At 35.7% G+C, this 16,393-nt stretch overlaps 2 protein-coding genes across 2 annotated transcripts in view; one reads left to right on the forward strand and one right to left on the reverse strand.

The window, feature by feature from the left end:
* Positions 1–12: 12 nt before the first annotated feature.
* LOC311297784 (uncharacterized protein) lies at positions 13–8,044 on the forward strand. The gene is made up of 3 exons (XM_084420219.1): positions 13–1,989; positions 3,281–3,460; positions 6,241–8,044. The coding sequence occupies exons 1-3, from the start codon at positions 1,854–1,856 to the stop codon at positions 6,381–6,383; spliced, it is 459 nt and encodes a 152-aa protein (XP_084276345.1). The 5' UTR covers positions 13–1,853; the 3' UTR covers positions 6,384–8,044.
* Positions 8,045–9,832: 1,788 nt separating this feature from the next.
* The window catches only part of marchf4b (membrane associated ring-CH-type finger 4b), a 36,376-nt gene continuing 29,815 nt past the window's right edge, over positions 9,833–16,393 (reverse strand). The window contains exons 2-4 of the mRNA XM_084420446.1: positions 14,429–14,584; positions 12,597–12,789; positions 9,833–10,469 (exon numbers count right to left, since the gene is read on the reverse strand). Coding sequence (XP_084276572.1) covers positions 10,045–10,469; positions 12,597–12,789; positions 14,429–14,584 — 774 coding nt within the window. The 3' untranslated portion in view covers positions 9,833–10,044. The remainder of the gene's footprint in view (positions 10,470–12,596; positions 12,790–14,428; positions 14,585–16,393) is intronic.

Below are 16,393 nucleotides of genomic sequence, written 5' to 3' on the forward strand. Positions count from 1 at the left end.
AACGTGGCTTACTTGACAACAAGTTCATATATCAATATTCTAACGAATAGAAATAACCTTAAATAATGTATCTATCCGTCTCTTATGTGTACAGTTACTTTCAGAGTGGACGCGCAAGCGGTTGCCGTGGTAATGAATATTTCCAAAATTCCCCAGCTTAACTTCCCATGGAAATTTACTGGAAACTTTCCGGAAATTTACAGAAAATTTTCCGCCCCTTTGCAACCCTAATTCAATTCAATTCACATTTATTTGTATAGCGCTTTTCACAATACACATCATTTCAAAGTCCACATTACAATCTAAAGTGATCTGTTATCTGAGGAAACTGTCTAAGTTATGTATTTCAGAAATGTACATATACAAAAATCACAGTTAGCTAAAAATGTATTAATTTAAACAATGTAATAATTAAAGGCAGAAACAATGAGCTCATTGAAGTAATGAATACTTGTTTGTTAACAAATGATTATGACATTTAGAAAAATGTTGATTCAGACACTTTTGTTTGCAGACACTTTCAATAAAGGAACGAAAGCTATTTTGCTATTTTGCATTACAGTAATGACAATGAGATAGTTGTGTATTATGTTAAGGGTATTGAGCTTCATTGTCAAGACTGCAATTGTCCTAAAAACATACATTTTCTGTAAGTTAAATAATATAACTTCTACTGTAGTTTCTTTCTTAGAGCTGATAAGAATGTGAATGTGTACCTTGAAATGCAATGCAAGTCGCTTTGGATAAAAGCGTCTGCCAAATGCATAAATGTAAATGTAAATTTCTGTTGAATTCGGGGTGAAAAGTGACCTGCATTTCTTCTTGACGCATGTTTTCACAGGTTAATAAGAAGATGCTGCTCCATAGATTAAAATGAATAATTTCATGCACCCATCTCGCATGCATTCGGTCATTATTTACAGTAATTGCTTTAATTGAGTCATTTCTGTTCATTTTTTAAAAGGATTCTGCAGTCACCGTAATTGACTGAGAGGTAAAAGTGTTGTTGGACAAAAGGTCAGCTTGTTTAACATGCTTTGCTCTGATCTCAGCGTAATGCACTGATTTTATTCGCTCGCATGGGAAACGGGAAGTAAAAAGTCACACTTTAAAGGGGTGGTTGATTATGATTTGACTTTTCTAACTTTAGTTAGTGTGTAATGTTGCTGTTTGAGCATAAACAACATCTGCAAAGTTACAACGCTCAAAGTTCAAAGCAAAGGGAGATATTTGCTTTTAAAGAAATCACTTTTTAAGGACTGCAACAAACGACTGGTAGAGACTACACCACATTAGTGACATCACCAACCCTAGAATTTACATAACCCCGCCCCCTGAACACGATTTATAGATTATCAAGACAGAATATGCTAATCAATGACTAGAAGATAACTACACATAAGCTACATAAATGCATCAACTAACCATTCAGAAATGTCCTGTTGCTTCTACATGTTGTCACTTCTTCTCGAGTCTCTCCATCATTGTCTGACTCCAGTTTGAACATAAAAGGCTAAAAGTTTTTGAGATTTTCAGTGCATGTCTCTGTGAGGTAAAAGGACACAAGCTGTTGTAGCTCCGCCCCCTGTGCCGGGAGCAGCAGCTCATTTGCATTTAAAGGAACAGACACAAAACAGTGCGTTTTTGCTCACCCTCAAAAAGTGACAATTTTAACATGCTATATAAAAATATCTGTGGGGTATTTTGAGCTAAAACTCCACACACACACTCTGGGGACATCAGAGACTTATTTTACATCTTGTGAAAAGGGCATTATACCAGCACTTTAAGGATGTTTATGACAGCATCCACAGGTGTGTTCATGAGAACTGTATATCATATCTTCCTGTATCATGTCTGTCTGTATCATGTTCATTCCCATTTCTTTCCCTCTTTCTTTGATGGATCAGTTCGGTAGAGATCTGGAGCAGAACGTACACCAGCGGCTCACAAAACGAGGACCACATCTAATCAAACCAGATCATCCAGGTACTCTTGAACTCTCGGCATCGCTTATGTGGGCCATAATGCTCAAAACGAAATAAAAAACTAATTAGATATAAAACATGGAAACTTTCTTTTTGAAAGCTTAAAGCAATAAGGCATCTGAGTCTGTTTGTATCACGGGTAAAGTATGTTTTCAGCAAAGAATAGTGAAGCACATACATATATCTTATTGATATTAATCAGAATAAAGTAACAGTTCATTTAATTTAGGCGGACGCAGATATGTTATTATCTGTGTGTTAACAGCTGATCAAGACGCGGCTCGTCCATCAGAATACAGTCTGAACTATCCATTTTATATTATTTTATATACAATCAAATTTGAATGTGATAAAAGAATTATAAAATAATATAGCGAGAGTTTAATATTTACTGAATATTTAAGTTATTACACTGTTAAAAATATTTATAATTATAATAAATTATAATATAACATATTTTTTAATATAACACTTTATTTTACGGTGTCCTTGTTACATGTGTTACATGTACTTATCATAGTAATAACAGTAAATTATGCATAATTACATGTAAAAACCAAATCCTAATCCTACCCTAACCCTATAGTAAGTACATGTAGTTAATTAATATTACTCAGTATTTAAATATATAATTACACTGTAACAATGACACCTTAAAATACAGTGTAACCAAATATTTTTTATTTACTTTGCATATATATATAATTTTGGTTTCTTAATTATTTTATTTTATTTTTTCAGTAAAAAGCATTTAAATATATTGTCATTATGCTTATTTTTTTGGTCAAAAAGTTTACTATATATTTTGTATATAATATTTTAACATTTTTGCATTTTAAATATTCAGAGTGGAAGTAAATCTATTTAAATTTTTTAAGTTAATTTTGGTCCTTGAATGCAAAATATTTATACCTCGTTTGCTTTTGAATAATGACCAACTGTAACTGTACATTATGCCACTAATGACATTTGAGTGCAGATAATTTTGTGAGAAGAAATGAAATCAGTCTGTCATTATATACAAATATTTGACAGATTCGAGTATCCCAGAGAACATTTGCGACGAGCTCAACGTCTTTCCCTCAGGATCTACATCTCTCATGTTTTCAGACGTGTGTGTGTGTGAATTGTAGTCACGTACTGTATCTGACTGTAATAGTTTCTGTGTGTGAGTGTCAGAGCTCAGAGCGTTCGATTAAAACCGTGGCAGGGGGCCGCACTCATTTCTGACGCACCATTTTGATGTTTCCAGAATGAAAAACTGCAGCAACCCATAATGACTGTCATTTCAGACTTCAAACAGGAGCCGGGAAGCAATCCAACCAGCCCTTTTTCCCTTTCCACCTCCAGTAGCGAGAGGGAAGATAAAAGGAAACAGGCAGACGAGAGGAATGAATTTCATGCTTTTCTGATCACAGTGTGTTTCAGATCCGTGTGTCAGCAGAGCACAACTCTCCTCTTCTGTTCCGGAGGTACAATCCCATTCATTGTTTTCCAAAGAGACATTGAATTTTAGCAATAATTTACAAAGCTTTCAAGACAGATGTAACATGAGTTTCTTCAGTGATGATATATGCTTCTGTAGATCCAAAAGACACTTCCCATAATCCTCAGCTGAGAGTGACCAATCAGAGTTGATGCTTTAGCCAGGTGCACTCCCATGAAGCATTGCGAATGGAAAAAAATTGTATATATTAGCAAATTGTAGGCATATATATATATATATAGGGAGAATAATTACATATGAAATATTATTAAATATTAAGCAGCACAACTGTTTCCAACACTGATAATAATAAATCATCATATTAGAATGATTTCTGAAGGATCATGTGACACTGAAGACTGGAGTAATGATGCTGAAAATTCAGCTTTGAACACAGGAATAAATTACACTTTACCGTATATTTACATAGAAAACAGTTATTTTTAATTCTAATAATATTTCACAATATTTCATGTTTTTACTGTATTTTTGATCAAATAAATGCAGGCTTGATGAGCAGAAGAGACTTCTTTCAGAAAAATAAAAAATAGTAATGTTACCAAACTTTTGACCATGTGTGTGTGTGTGTATGCAGACATGTATATATAATATACCTATATAAATATAATAATATACATACACACATATACAGGTGAAACTCGAAAAATTTGAATATTGTGCAAAAGTTCATTTATTTCGGTAATTCAACTTAAAAGGTGAAACTAATATATTATATAGACTCATTACATGCAAAGTGAGACATTTCAAGCCTTTATTTGTTATAATTGTGATGATTATGGCTCTCAGCTTTGAAAACACCAAATTCAAAATCTCAGAAATTTTGAAAATGTTCATAAGCTGTAAGATGCCATAATCATCAAAATTATGACAAATAAAGGCTTGAAATATCTCACTTTGCATGTAATGAGTCTATATAATATATTCATTTCACCTTTTAAGTTGAATTACTGAAATAAATTAACTTTTACACGATATTCAAATTTTTCGAGTTTCACCTGTGTTATGCAATGTTAGATGCGATTAATCACGATTACTAATATCCCTGGAGAAAATGAATGGGGAGAAAGACGCCGAACGAGCCTGTCGTCACGGTTACGCTCTGTTATTCAGTTTTAAAATAAATATATTATATCAAATTTCTTTCAAAACTTCTTCTTTTATTGATACCTGATGTTTTAGCCAGAAGACCCAGACCAGCTTTGAGTCTTGTTGAGAATTGATGCAATTTAAACCCAAACTCACCTTTTACATTTAGAGATTATCTTGCAGTTGAACTCTGTGTAACCTTGAGGAACTCAAGTTTCAAGGAAAAATATATGATGCAATATGACCACATCAGTATATAGAGCTTAATATGGATTTCTTTGATTTTTGTATTTAGAAAAATTGAAATTCATGTTCATGAATCATGAGGCGCGTCCCAATTGGCGTTCTTGCAAGTATGCACTATTCTATGGCGTTTTGTAGAATGTGAGATTTAAATTTACATTAAATCAAATATAATTTATTTAATATTTAAAATATTTTTACTATAAAATTACTATAAAATCAAAGCCATATATCTAACGAAGTTGTGTTCTAAATTTGAAGTTGATATCACAAAACTGTTGTTGGCAAAAGATTTTGTTTAGGCGTAATACCAGAAATAGCCACCGGGTGACATTGAATTCCATTGAATTTAATTGTATGCATTCTGCCGTAACAAATTAATAAATTTCTGTCCAAATAACACTTCTGTCACAAAATATGGAACCTTGAGACTCAGATCTTTCTGACAATATGTGTTTTGTCAAGATTAGAAAAGATTTTGATCATAAATTATGAAACATAATGATGCCCAAAAGGGGAGGAGCCTGATCAAATAATTTAGAGTACTGTTTCTATGGTAACGCAACGTCCAATTTCAAAACGGTTTTCACAGGATGAATTCTGAGATCGTAAGCTTTCAAATGATACCTAATTTATGATAACTACTAAAATATGTAATGTAATAAAAAAAAGTGATAAAAAAGATAATATATTTTAGAAGATAATATATATATTATAATTTTTAGAGGATAATATTATTTTATAATTTTTTATTGACAAATACTAGATTATATGTTATGTTTTGAACTTTTAGCATGAAAACCAACGTTTCAATTATTACAAGTGTGTGCGTCGACTTTTTGTGACAAAGGTCAAAACTGTAGATTTTTTGAGGTGCACTCTTGTCATAAATTCATCTATTTCTGTTCCTACATAATTTCTAACAAAAAAAAACAGTGCTAAAATATCTATTTAGGAGCCTTAGACATTTCCAACGATATATAGTTTGTCATGATTAGGTTAGGATTTAATTGTAATATATTGAAGTAGGTGACAGTTAAGGGGTTAAATACCCGAATTATGCACTTAATTGACTCTGACGTTGAACGGCAAAATAACCGTATAAAATTCACACACTACACGGATGAGTACATAGTGCATAGTATACGTATTTAGTGTGTTATTTGGGACACAACTATAATGTGCTACTTGTTATGCAGATGATATCAGGGGGAGGGACAATCTCATTCTACACAGCATTTGATTGGTCGAATATTTCAGGACGAGTCCTCAACATCTTTGCTCCACTTTTCCGAGAGAGAAAAACAGAGTTTCTCTGCTAAAAGGATTTCGGTGTCAAACTACAGTTTTGATATGACGGGGTTTAAACTTTCATGCTCTCTGTATATAAGCCCATGTCTTCCTTTATTTTTAAAGGTGCTGAATTCAGGAGTAGTGGAGCGGACGTGTTCACGATGGACTCTGGGATCTTCCTGCAGGCCGACTGTTATTTTAAGACCGTCTTCTTGTTGATAGCAGCTCTTCATCAGCTGAATTATTCAGCGTTCAGGGTTACCTGACGCCCTACAGGTGCTGAGATGGGTCAAACCTGCCTCTGTCCTCCATCATATGAGACTTCAGACACGTCTGATTCCAAAGATGAGTAATATTTCAGTCGTTTCATGCTGATGTTCGTTTATACAGTAGTTTTATTTCATTAGATATGAAATGGCAACATGACAAAAATATGGATCTCAGCACACCATGTTGAAGTTGATAATATTTGATAGAAATATATAATGGCAAAATAAGTAAACTGCGTCAACAGGGCGTAATTCATCCAAAAACAACAATTTTGTCATCATTTACTCGACTTATTTGTATGAACCTGAAAAATCAGCTTCAATATTCTGCTTAACAGGGTGAATACTGTAAATGATGACAAATTATGAGTGAACTAGTCCTTTAATAATCAAACCCAAAATGTCTGGCCTTCACTGTTTGTCTGTGGGATAAACAGATGGTAAATATAATTGTATTTGTAATTTGCTTACAGTAATTGAAGGGACAATTCTCCTGGTGTTAAAGTCAACGTGAAACACTGTTTGCAACGTATTTTACTTCCATTATGAGATGTACTTTCATTGAAACCAAATGTTAAAATAAATAGAGCAGAACTTGATTTTATCCATCGGGAATTGATTGGATTGTAAAGATTGTGAAGGAAAGTTATTTCAGAGGCAGAGCAAGTCATTACATTTTGATTAAAGATTAAGAAGACAAACATTAGTTTTCTTCAGAATAAGGTGCACTGATGAATTGTGCACAATAACACCTAAGACTTAATAAGAGATATGTGTTCATTTTGATTTCATGTTGACTTTTGAGTGCTCAAGGGAGAAATGTTCACATGGACGTCCCTGTTCTATGATTTGAGATGATCGATATCCTCACAAAGGTTGTGAGAACATGAAAACATGCATTACCAGCAAGCATGAGAAGAACAGAGAAAAAGCAAGAGAGTTTGAGAAAGACGGCTTGTGCTTTTCAACAGATTGAGCTGCAGTCCTGAGTGGCATCTGTCACAGTGATGATTGACAGCTGTCACTCATTATCTATGGACAGTGAAAGGGTCATGGGCGGATCCACGCGCTCCGTTTAACGTCTCTGTGGCGGCACCGATAACGTTACTGTAAACATATTTATAATCTCCCAAAACTCAGATCCAAAGCACGCACATCTACAGCAAAGCAAAATGTTGCTCAAATTGGGTGATCGACAAGGAAATTGATAAAAAAAGGGGGGAAAGTCGGCGCACCACGACTCCATAAATGTGAAAAATGTGATTGTTTAGACACACACACAGGTGGGAACGCTTCGAGCACGTAGACTCTTCGTCAGACAATTAAAAGTTAAACGCACCACGCCTTTATAGTCACAGGTGACCCCCATCCAGAACAAGATACCAATTATCTTCCAAGAGAACAAAGAAAGGCAAAGGAAAAATACAAAGATAATGCATACTAAATGTGAAAGTCAAATTAAACATACAAAATTAATATCAATTCAAATAGTGATACCTGCATAAACCAACAACACGTTAATTCACGATGAGAATTTGATATTCGTCCGTTTCTTTAAGATTTGCTCTTGATTTTGTTGTTGGTTTATGCAGGTATCACTATTTGAATTGATATTAATTTTGTATGTTTAATTTGACTTTCACATTTAGTATGCATTATCTTTGTATTTTTCCTTTGCCTTTCTTTGTTCTCTTGGGTGATAATTGGTATACATTTTTTTTTGTGTGTGTGTGTGGGGGGGGGTCACCTGTGAGTATAAAGGCATGGTGTGTTTAAAGCGTAACTCTCGCCAAAATGCAATCTTTTTGTCAATCCAGCCGAGACGAACTTTCGTGTAAAAGCATAATTAGAATGGAAACGCCACTTTTAAGTTTGACCGTATTTTCGTTTTCGGTCAAATTGCCTTGTGAATGGGAGTGAATGGGGCACTTCTATGATCGCATCAAAAATCGCTATTTTTAAAACACTAAGAAGGCTCGACACAACATGAAACTGTGCTGGAAGTATCACCAGGGGCTCTACACATGAACTCCAGCACTGAGAACATTGTTTGTGTACACAGAGTTTACTAAAAAGAAAGATTTTGATCAACTCACTGTAACTGTGTCCGCCGGTGTTTCGACAGTCAAAAATAGTCGATCTCCGAATGCAAATGAACTGATTCTGAATTTTAGTGTTGCTTCTCATAATGAGGATCCTTTTTCAAATACAAGGTCAGTATTGATTTTCACTAATGACAAAACAACAAATTATCCGTGAATTTATATGGAACTAAGATTTAGGAGCTTTCCATCTTTACTCTCATCCCTGTTACATTCGCTTTAACTTTTAATTGTCTGACGAAGAGCCTACGTGCTCGAAGCGAGTCTATCATTACATTTTTCACATTTTTGGAGTCGTGGTGTGCCGACTTTTTAATCTCCCAAAACTACCATCAACTTTTTCAATGAATAGTGACCTTTTTTTTTCTTCTTTTTTTTATAAATAAATATGATCTAAATATAAAGGAATAATCTACCCCAAAACAAAAATGCTCTTATTGTTTACTCACCCTCAAACAGGGTTATTATCAATGACAAAAAAAACAAAAAACATTTTCATTACTTGAAATAAAATAAACATTAACTGTAATAAAATACAGGCAACATTTCTAAATTTCATTTAAAGTACTAAAATAACTGAAGTAGTACTGAAATAAAATGAATAAAACTAAACAGACATGAGAATGAAAATGAGAAAACCAACAAAATTATTTAAATTGATAAAAAACTATCCTTATAAATAAATTAGATTAAATAACATAAAAACTATAGTAGTATATTAATAATACTTCAATAACACAGGTTCTGAACCCATATTTTGTTATTTCTACTGTCGAACAATTAATTGTTTTATGCATGAAGATTCTTCATCAATTCTCCTTTTTTATTCCATGTTTGCCAGGTTTGTACTTAGTACTAATATAGTAAGACAGTGAGATTTAAAGATCAAATCAATATGCCGCTTATTAATGATGCATACTACGTACAGGCAAGCAGATGAACCCAGAATATAAACTCAACACAGTTTCTAGTTATTTGTTTTTCCGTAGAAAACCATTATGAAGAAAACGCTTCACCAATTAGCACATTGCATTCATATTCTGGACTCGTCTGCTCTACCTGTATCTAGTATGCATCATCAGTAAGGTGTAAACTCAATGTGATCTTTTAATATCAGTGTTTTAGTACATTAAGGCACTTCAAGTGTTTTCATGTTAAGCTTTGAAATACTGCAGTAGGATGATCACAAGTGCCCAAAACTTGCATTTTGTTCACATATTTTTTCCTTTTTCTTCATTTCGAGGTCTAAATAGTTGTGGATTGAAACAGATGGAAGTTCTACGGGCATCTCCATGCCAGTCACATGACTGAAAACTATATGAACACGTCTTGGGAGCGTCAAGAGGGTGAGTAAAGAATGACAGAATGTCCATTTTTGGGTGAACTGTCGCTTTAAATTCAGCTTTTGAAATCTCAGCATATGCAATTAAAAACCCCATATTGTTCATGATTAGCATCTATTAAAGTTATTTATAATCCAATCCAACAGTTTCAACGCTGTGCTCATCGTGTGTCTGTGCTGAAAGGCGTTTGAGGCGTCCCGTCGTAAGGCCTCCTCAGACGGTGGTGACTCTCATCACCACTTCTCTAGGTTTGGTGGTGTTCGTGCCGACGGGACTCGGCGAGCTCCGGGGCTCGTGTGGCCGAAGATGGCTCAATAAATAGCGAAGGTTATACGGACAGTGTTGTTCAGGCAAAGCCGGGCCGTTGGTGCCTGTGGGGTCCTGTGTGGTGCCGTCGGCCACGTCGGTCACGTCGAGCGCTGGCGTCCCAGCAGAAGCCATGAGTGAAGACGGTGACGGAGAGACGTCCACTCTCACCGGCTCCCTCTGGTGGAGCAGCGAACGCTTCAGTTCCTCGCTCTTCTTCACCTCCTCGCTGTCTCTCTTTTTGTCGTAATTTAAAACTTTCCACTGCTGATTGACGGCCTGCCAGCGATGGAATATGCGGAAGACGGACCGGCCCTCGTGGACGATTAGAGCTGTGGAGAGATTGATTCGGGTTATGTTTCAGCAATGTTTTTCGTGATTCATGACAGAACAACAAAGTTTAGGCGCCCTATTTTAACGATCTAAGCACATGGTCTAAAGCGCACGGCGCAAGTGCACTTGCGCGAATCCACTTTTGCTAGTTTAACGACAGGAAAAATTATCGCCGCATGGTCTAAAAGGGTTGTCCCTATTCTCTTAATGAGTAATGGGTGTATTTTGGGCATAACGTGCAATTAACCAATCAGAGTCTTATCTCCCATTCCCTTTATTCTCCCATTTCCGCCATGGCGGATTCGCTATTTACATGGCGGAATTTGCAAGCGGAAAAACTGAACGCTTCTCTAGCAAGGAAACAGATCTGCTCATACGCTTGGTTAAAGCGCGAGCAGAACATCTACGGGACAAAGTGTACACATGTTGTGGACCCGCCTATAGGCGCACATTACTAACGCGCTCTTTAAATAACAAAAAAATATTGCGCCATTGACCAACTGAAACCTGGACTTAAGTCAATGGCGCAATATTTTTTTGTTATTTAAAGAGCGCAGTCTATTTCATTTGCCTCAAAATAGCAATGCGCCAACAATACGCCTGAACACACCTCATTTTCAGACCAGCAGCCCATAGGCGCACAAATGGGTGCAAATGCATTTGCTATTTAAACAACGTGGCGCAGGACGTGAAAATGATAATTGCGTCGGGCTGAAACTAGCAAAAAACACTTGCGTCGCGCCTGGCGCTGCATTGCACCGGGTGCAAGATTGGGCCCTAAAGGGTCACATCACTGAGATAACGTTAGCCTCATAGCATAATTGCCTAAGTAATATAAAATAAAAAAAGGACTTAGGCAATTATGCTATGAGGCTAATGATAACACTTTACAATAAGGTCTCATTTGGTAACATTAGTTAATGCATTAACTAGCACAATCTAAAAATGAGCTTGGGCATAGCGGTATGACGATATCATTACCATAGTATAAAATGTCTATCGTTAGAGATTTTGCTATAGCGCTGTATGTAAATATATAGCACTATTGACACTTCAGAGTGATGAAATGCATGAATGAGAATATAAGCGGGATGCGCTTGATGTTAAAAAGAGTTATTAGTGGAATATATCCTATCCTGACAAGGAAAAAGGAAAGTGTGCGCACAGAAAGCTTCTCTTAGAAGGCGAACGCGAATTTTGGACGCGCTCGATGTTAAAAAGTGTTATTAAACACAATAACCAGTGAAAAAAACTTGGGAATTCGGTTCTCTTTCACGTCTTATTGCACTTGAATGGTCGAATATGCGCAAAGTTATAGGCAGTTCAGTGGTAAATTGAGTGAGAAAAATATACACATGTATTTAAAAACACTTGAATAACAATATGAGTTTGAGTTAATGATGATTACATTAGTATTGTTAAGTGAACTTTTGCCTTAAATCCTGTATTCGGCTCTTATGACTGAGGACGAATAGGACAGAAACAATCTCTCCTGCTGCCGCATGTTTTATATGCCGTTTGCACAAAAACTAACTAACTGAATCATTCATCAGCTGATTTCTTTTGCTTTTTTACCTCTCTTTCTGTTTATGCTCATATGTGACCGTATGTATTTAATATTCTATAAAATCTGTGTGAATGTGAATTCGCTGCACTCACCGGGACTGAGACTCAATCATTAAAATGGAGCAGTTAATATTACATACTGTATTAATGCATGATATAATATTTAAAAGTTGCTACATGTGCTTTTTTTTCCTTTAGATTTTAATCCCGCTGCATTAGATTCATGGTCACGGGTGCATTGTGAGTCACAGAAGAAGATTAAATGAGGTATGGGTTCTTTACAGACCCAGTATATCAAGGTTTTTCTGCTTTGAAAACACACATACTGTCTGTGGATTTCTTTTAAAGAGTTTGTAGTAAAATTCTCCTTCATCTTTTCTTATAAATATATTTATTGTACTAAGAAAACTAGAACTTTCAGAAAGCAGTGAAACTTCCCCAGTGAAAAAAAGAGCTGAACTAAACTGCATAAACGACTCATTATGACTGACTATATTATATTGTTTATCCTTCATTTAAACCCTAACTTGACCTCTGACCCCAAGCAGAACCGCACGTACCGATGCAGATGACGTCCATGAAGCCGTACATCCCGTAACAGATCTGAAAGAGCAGGTCTTGCCGTTGCCATTTGGCCGAGGGGCTGAGAGACGACCACACGAGCCACGAGATGCTGGCGATGAGGAAGAGGGAACCCAAGATGGCCGCCGCTATCTGGACCTTCTCTATGACGGTGAGGGAAATCGCTTGCCACTTCATTAAAAGACAAAGACGGAGAGAGAAGGGTGTTTCAGTTCTACTGTATCTCACTATTTAGGATTGAGAGTCAAGATCCAGTTCTTATTCAAAACTATGATTCAAACATTCTCTGGTTTGCAAACAAATGATTAAAAGGAACTGGTTCTCTATAAAAGACTCAAGAATCAGCCTCACGGTTAGTTTTAGTTGGGTTTGAATTGGCCTAATGACACAGAGTGATCCTTGATTCACTAAACCTCAGTGACGATGTGTAGTTACAGACTCACATTTGGAGTTTTATTGTTTGTAATGTTGTTTATAAGTGCACTTTAGCTAAAACAATATAGTACGACCAAATACAGTATTGTTCTTGTTTAGTGTAGTACCGTTTAGTTTGGGGTTTTATTTATTATTTTCAGCAAGGACACATTAAATTGATCAAACGTGACAGCAAAGACATTTTTAATGTCACTAAAGATTTTTTTTATCTCAAATAAATGCTTTTCAAGTTTCTATTCATGAACAAAAATGTATCACAGTTTCCAAAAAAAATAAAATAATTAAGCAGTTTAAGCTCAACATTGATAATAAACATAAATGTGTCTTGATCATCAAATCATGATTTCTAAAGGATCATGTGACACTGAAGACTGGAGTAATGATGCTGAAAATTCAGCTTTGATCACAGGAATAAATTACATATTACTATAGATTCATATAGAAAACAGTTAGTTTAAACTGCAATAATATTTCACTATTTTTACTGTATTTTTGATCAAATAATTGCAGTCTTTGGTGAGCAGAAGAGACTTCTTTTCAAAAACATTCACAAATCTTACAGACCCCAAACTTCCGAACATTATTGGAGGGGACCTTGCTCCAAATCAAAATAATTTTGAGTAGAATAATTAAGAGTCAAAACCGTTACAAGTGACGAAACAGTCAGTGTCCTCAGTCTTGTAGTGGTTTTGTGAAGTTGCATCATTTAAAGGGGTGGTTGATTATGATTTCACTTTTCTAACTTTAGTTAGTGTGTAATGTTGCTGTTTGAGCATAAACAAGATCTGTAAAGTTACAACGCTCAAAGTTCAGAGCAAAGGGAGATATTTGCTTAAAGAAATCACTTTTTAAGGACTACAACAAACGGCTGGTAGAGACTACACCACATCACCAACCCTAAAATTTGCATAAACCCCGCCCCCTGAACACGATTTATAGATTATCAAGACAGAATATGCTAATCAATGACTAGAAGATAACTACACATCAGCTACATAAATTCATCAACTAACCATTCAGAAATGTCCTGTTGCTTCTACATGTTGTCACTTCTTCTTGAGTCTCTCCATCATTGTCTGACTCCGGTTTGAACATAAAAGGCTAAACGTTTTTAAAATTTTCAGTGCATTTCTGTGTGAGTGCAAGCTGTTGAAGCTCCGCCCCCTGTGCTGGGAGCAGCAGCTCATTTGCATTTAAAGGAACAGACACAAAACGTTTTTGCTCACCCTCAAAAAGTGACAATTTTAACATGCTATATAAAAATATCTGTGGGGTATTTTGATCTTAAACTCCACATACACACTCTGGGGAAATCAGAGACTTATTTTACATCTTGTGAAAAGACATTATACCACCCCTGTAACACGTGTTGTACCTGCAGTGGGTTCTTGGTGCTGATGGCGATCACCTGATACTTGTAGTAACAGAGTTCACAGGTCCACGAGCCTCTTTCACTGATCCACTTGATGAGACACGGCTGATGAGTGCTGCGAACGGACCCGCTGCAGCGACACGGGCTCAGCAGCTCGCCCTGACACACACACACACACACACACACACACACATGAGACTCTCAGTAAAAACACCATTACCTGAGCATCCCTGTAAAGCCTGACATGAACCTAACATCCTCAGACTCGAGGATGAAAAAACATTGAATTTTATTCAGAGGCCCAAAATATGCAGTTTGGTGCAGATACTGATATTTATATGGCCAAAAAGTAAGATGAAATTCTGATGCTTGTAATGTAAATCAATGAGAACATAAAATCCATATAAATATAAGCTGTCACTCTATATCTCCAATAATCTTAAGATGATATGTAAATGCTTAGTTTTATGATGAAATATCTGTAGTTTTAAAACTTATAGTGCAATGCAATACAATGATGATCGACAGATGAACAAAGAAACGTTCCTCAAAAGATCATATTTTAGACTCACATTTTAACATGATTTTTCTAAAGAAAAAAAAAAAATGTATGGATAATCCAGTATAATAAGTTGCTTCAGTCCAGTAAGTGTTCATCTTAAAATATGAATGACAACATAAAAGTTATTTTTATGTTCACTTTATAAAAATTAGTTTTCACAGCAAAAAGACATTTTTACAAAACCTTTCTAAAAAAGTATAAACTATCAATCAGACGACAGAAGGCATGCAGTAGATTGTGTGCAACAGGCTTTTCAGCAGTGTTTTGATCATTTAGAGCCCTTAGAAATTCTTAGTTTGTAATAAATATGTTTTTAAAAAGTATTTTTATCTGCGCCTTTTCAATACCCAGCACTTTTTATCATCTATTTATTTTTCAACTTTTTATCTTGGTTTTAGACAGTTCAGACATAATGAAAAATGAATTGACTATTTCAGAATTAATAATTTATCTTCCTCATGCCATGGACACTATGAATTTTAAACCTGGATAAAGAGAACTAAAGCCCACCATTCATTCAGAGTGACTTTTTAACTGCGCTACACATGGTAAACTGCAGAAGCGCTGTGATTCTGTGAAATCACAGTAAACTTAACAGATTGCCTGTGCTGTTCATGCTGTGTTTGGATATTTAAATTTAACTGATTTATTTCACCTGCACAGAAATGTCTTAAATATCCTTTAAAAACAAACTAAACTCTCCTTTTGTGTTCTGCAGAAGACGGAAAGTCATGCAGGTTTGGAACAACATGAGGGAGAGTAAACGATGACAGAAATTTTATTTTTTTTGGTGAACTACAATACTGTTCAAAAGTCTGGGGTCAGTACTATTTTATTAACTCTTTCCCCGCCATTGACGGAATTTTCTGGCTTTCCGTGTTTTCACTGTTATACGGTAGGGGGCGCTATTACACATCTCCTGAACGAATACTGAATCTCCCGATCAAAACACTGACGAAGAAGAAGCAGAAACAATTTTTCTCAGCTTTATCAGAGAATGTCTAATAAGGCGAGAAGTTTCACTCTCAGTAAACTTCCGGCTTCTGAAATGGTTGCAGTTCCACTTTGATTCCATATGAGGGCGCTCACAGGACGAGTGCAGAATGAATGGAGGTCTATGGCGCTATACTCATCAAAATCCACTTTTCTCAGGATATAATTTTTGTCTAGTAATTTGAATATTGTATTCGAAAGGAGATGCAAAGAAATTACTCATTGCTGGGTGTTAGATTTTTTAGAGTCACTTATTTGCTTTAAAAAGTCTTTTAAAGTGTCAATGACGTCATACACATGTACGACCAGAGATACTGCTTTACGGCAATCCTTCAGTCACTCTGGTGCTTTCGCGCTCTGCACTTTCTTTTCTCTCCAGGCATCGACAACACAGCTGACACAGGTAAACACAC

This window comes from Rutilus rutilus (genome assembly GCF_951802725.1).
Source record: "Rutilus rutilus genome assembly, chromosome: 10".
NCBI classification, from domain to species: Eukaryota; Metazoa; Chordata; class Actinopteri; order Cypriniformes; family Leuciscidae; genus Rutilus; species Rutilus rutilus.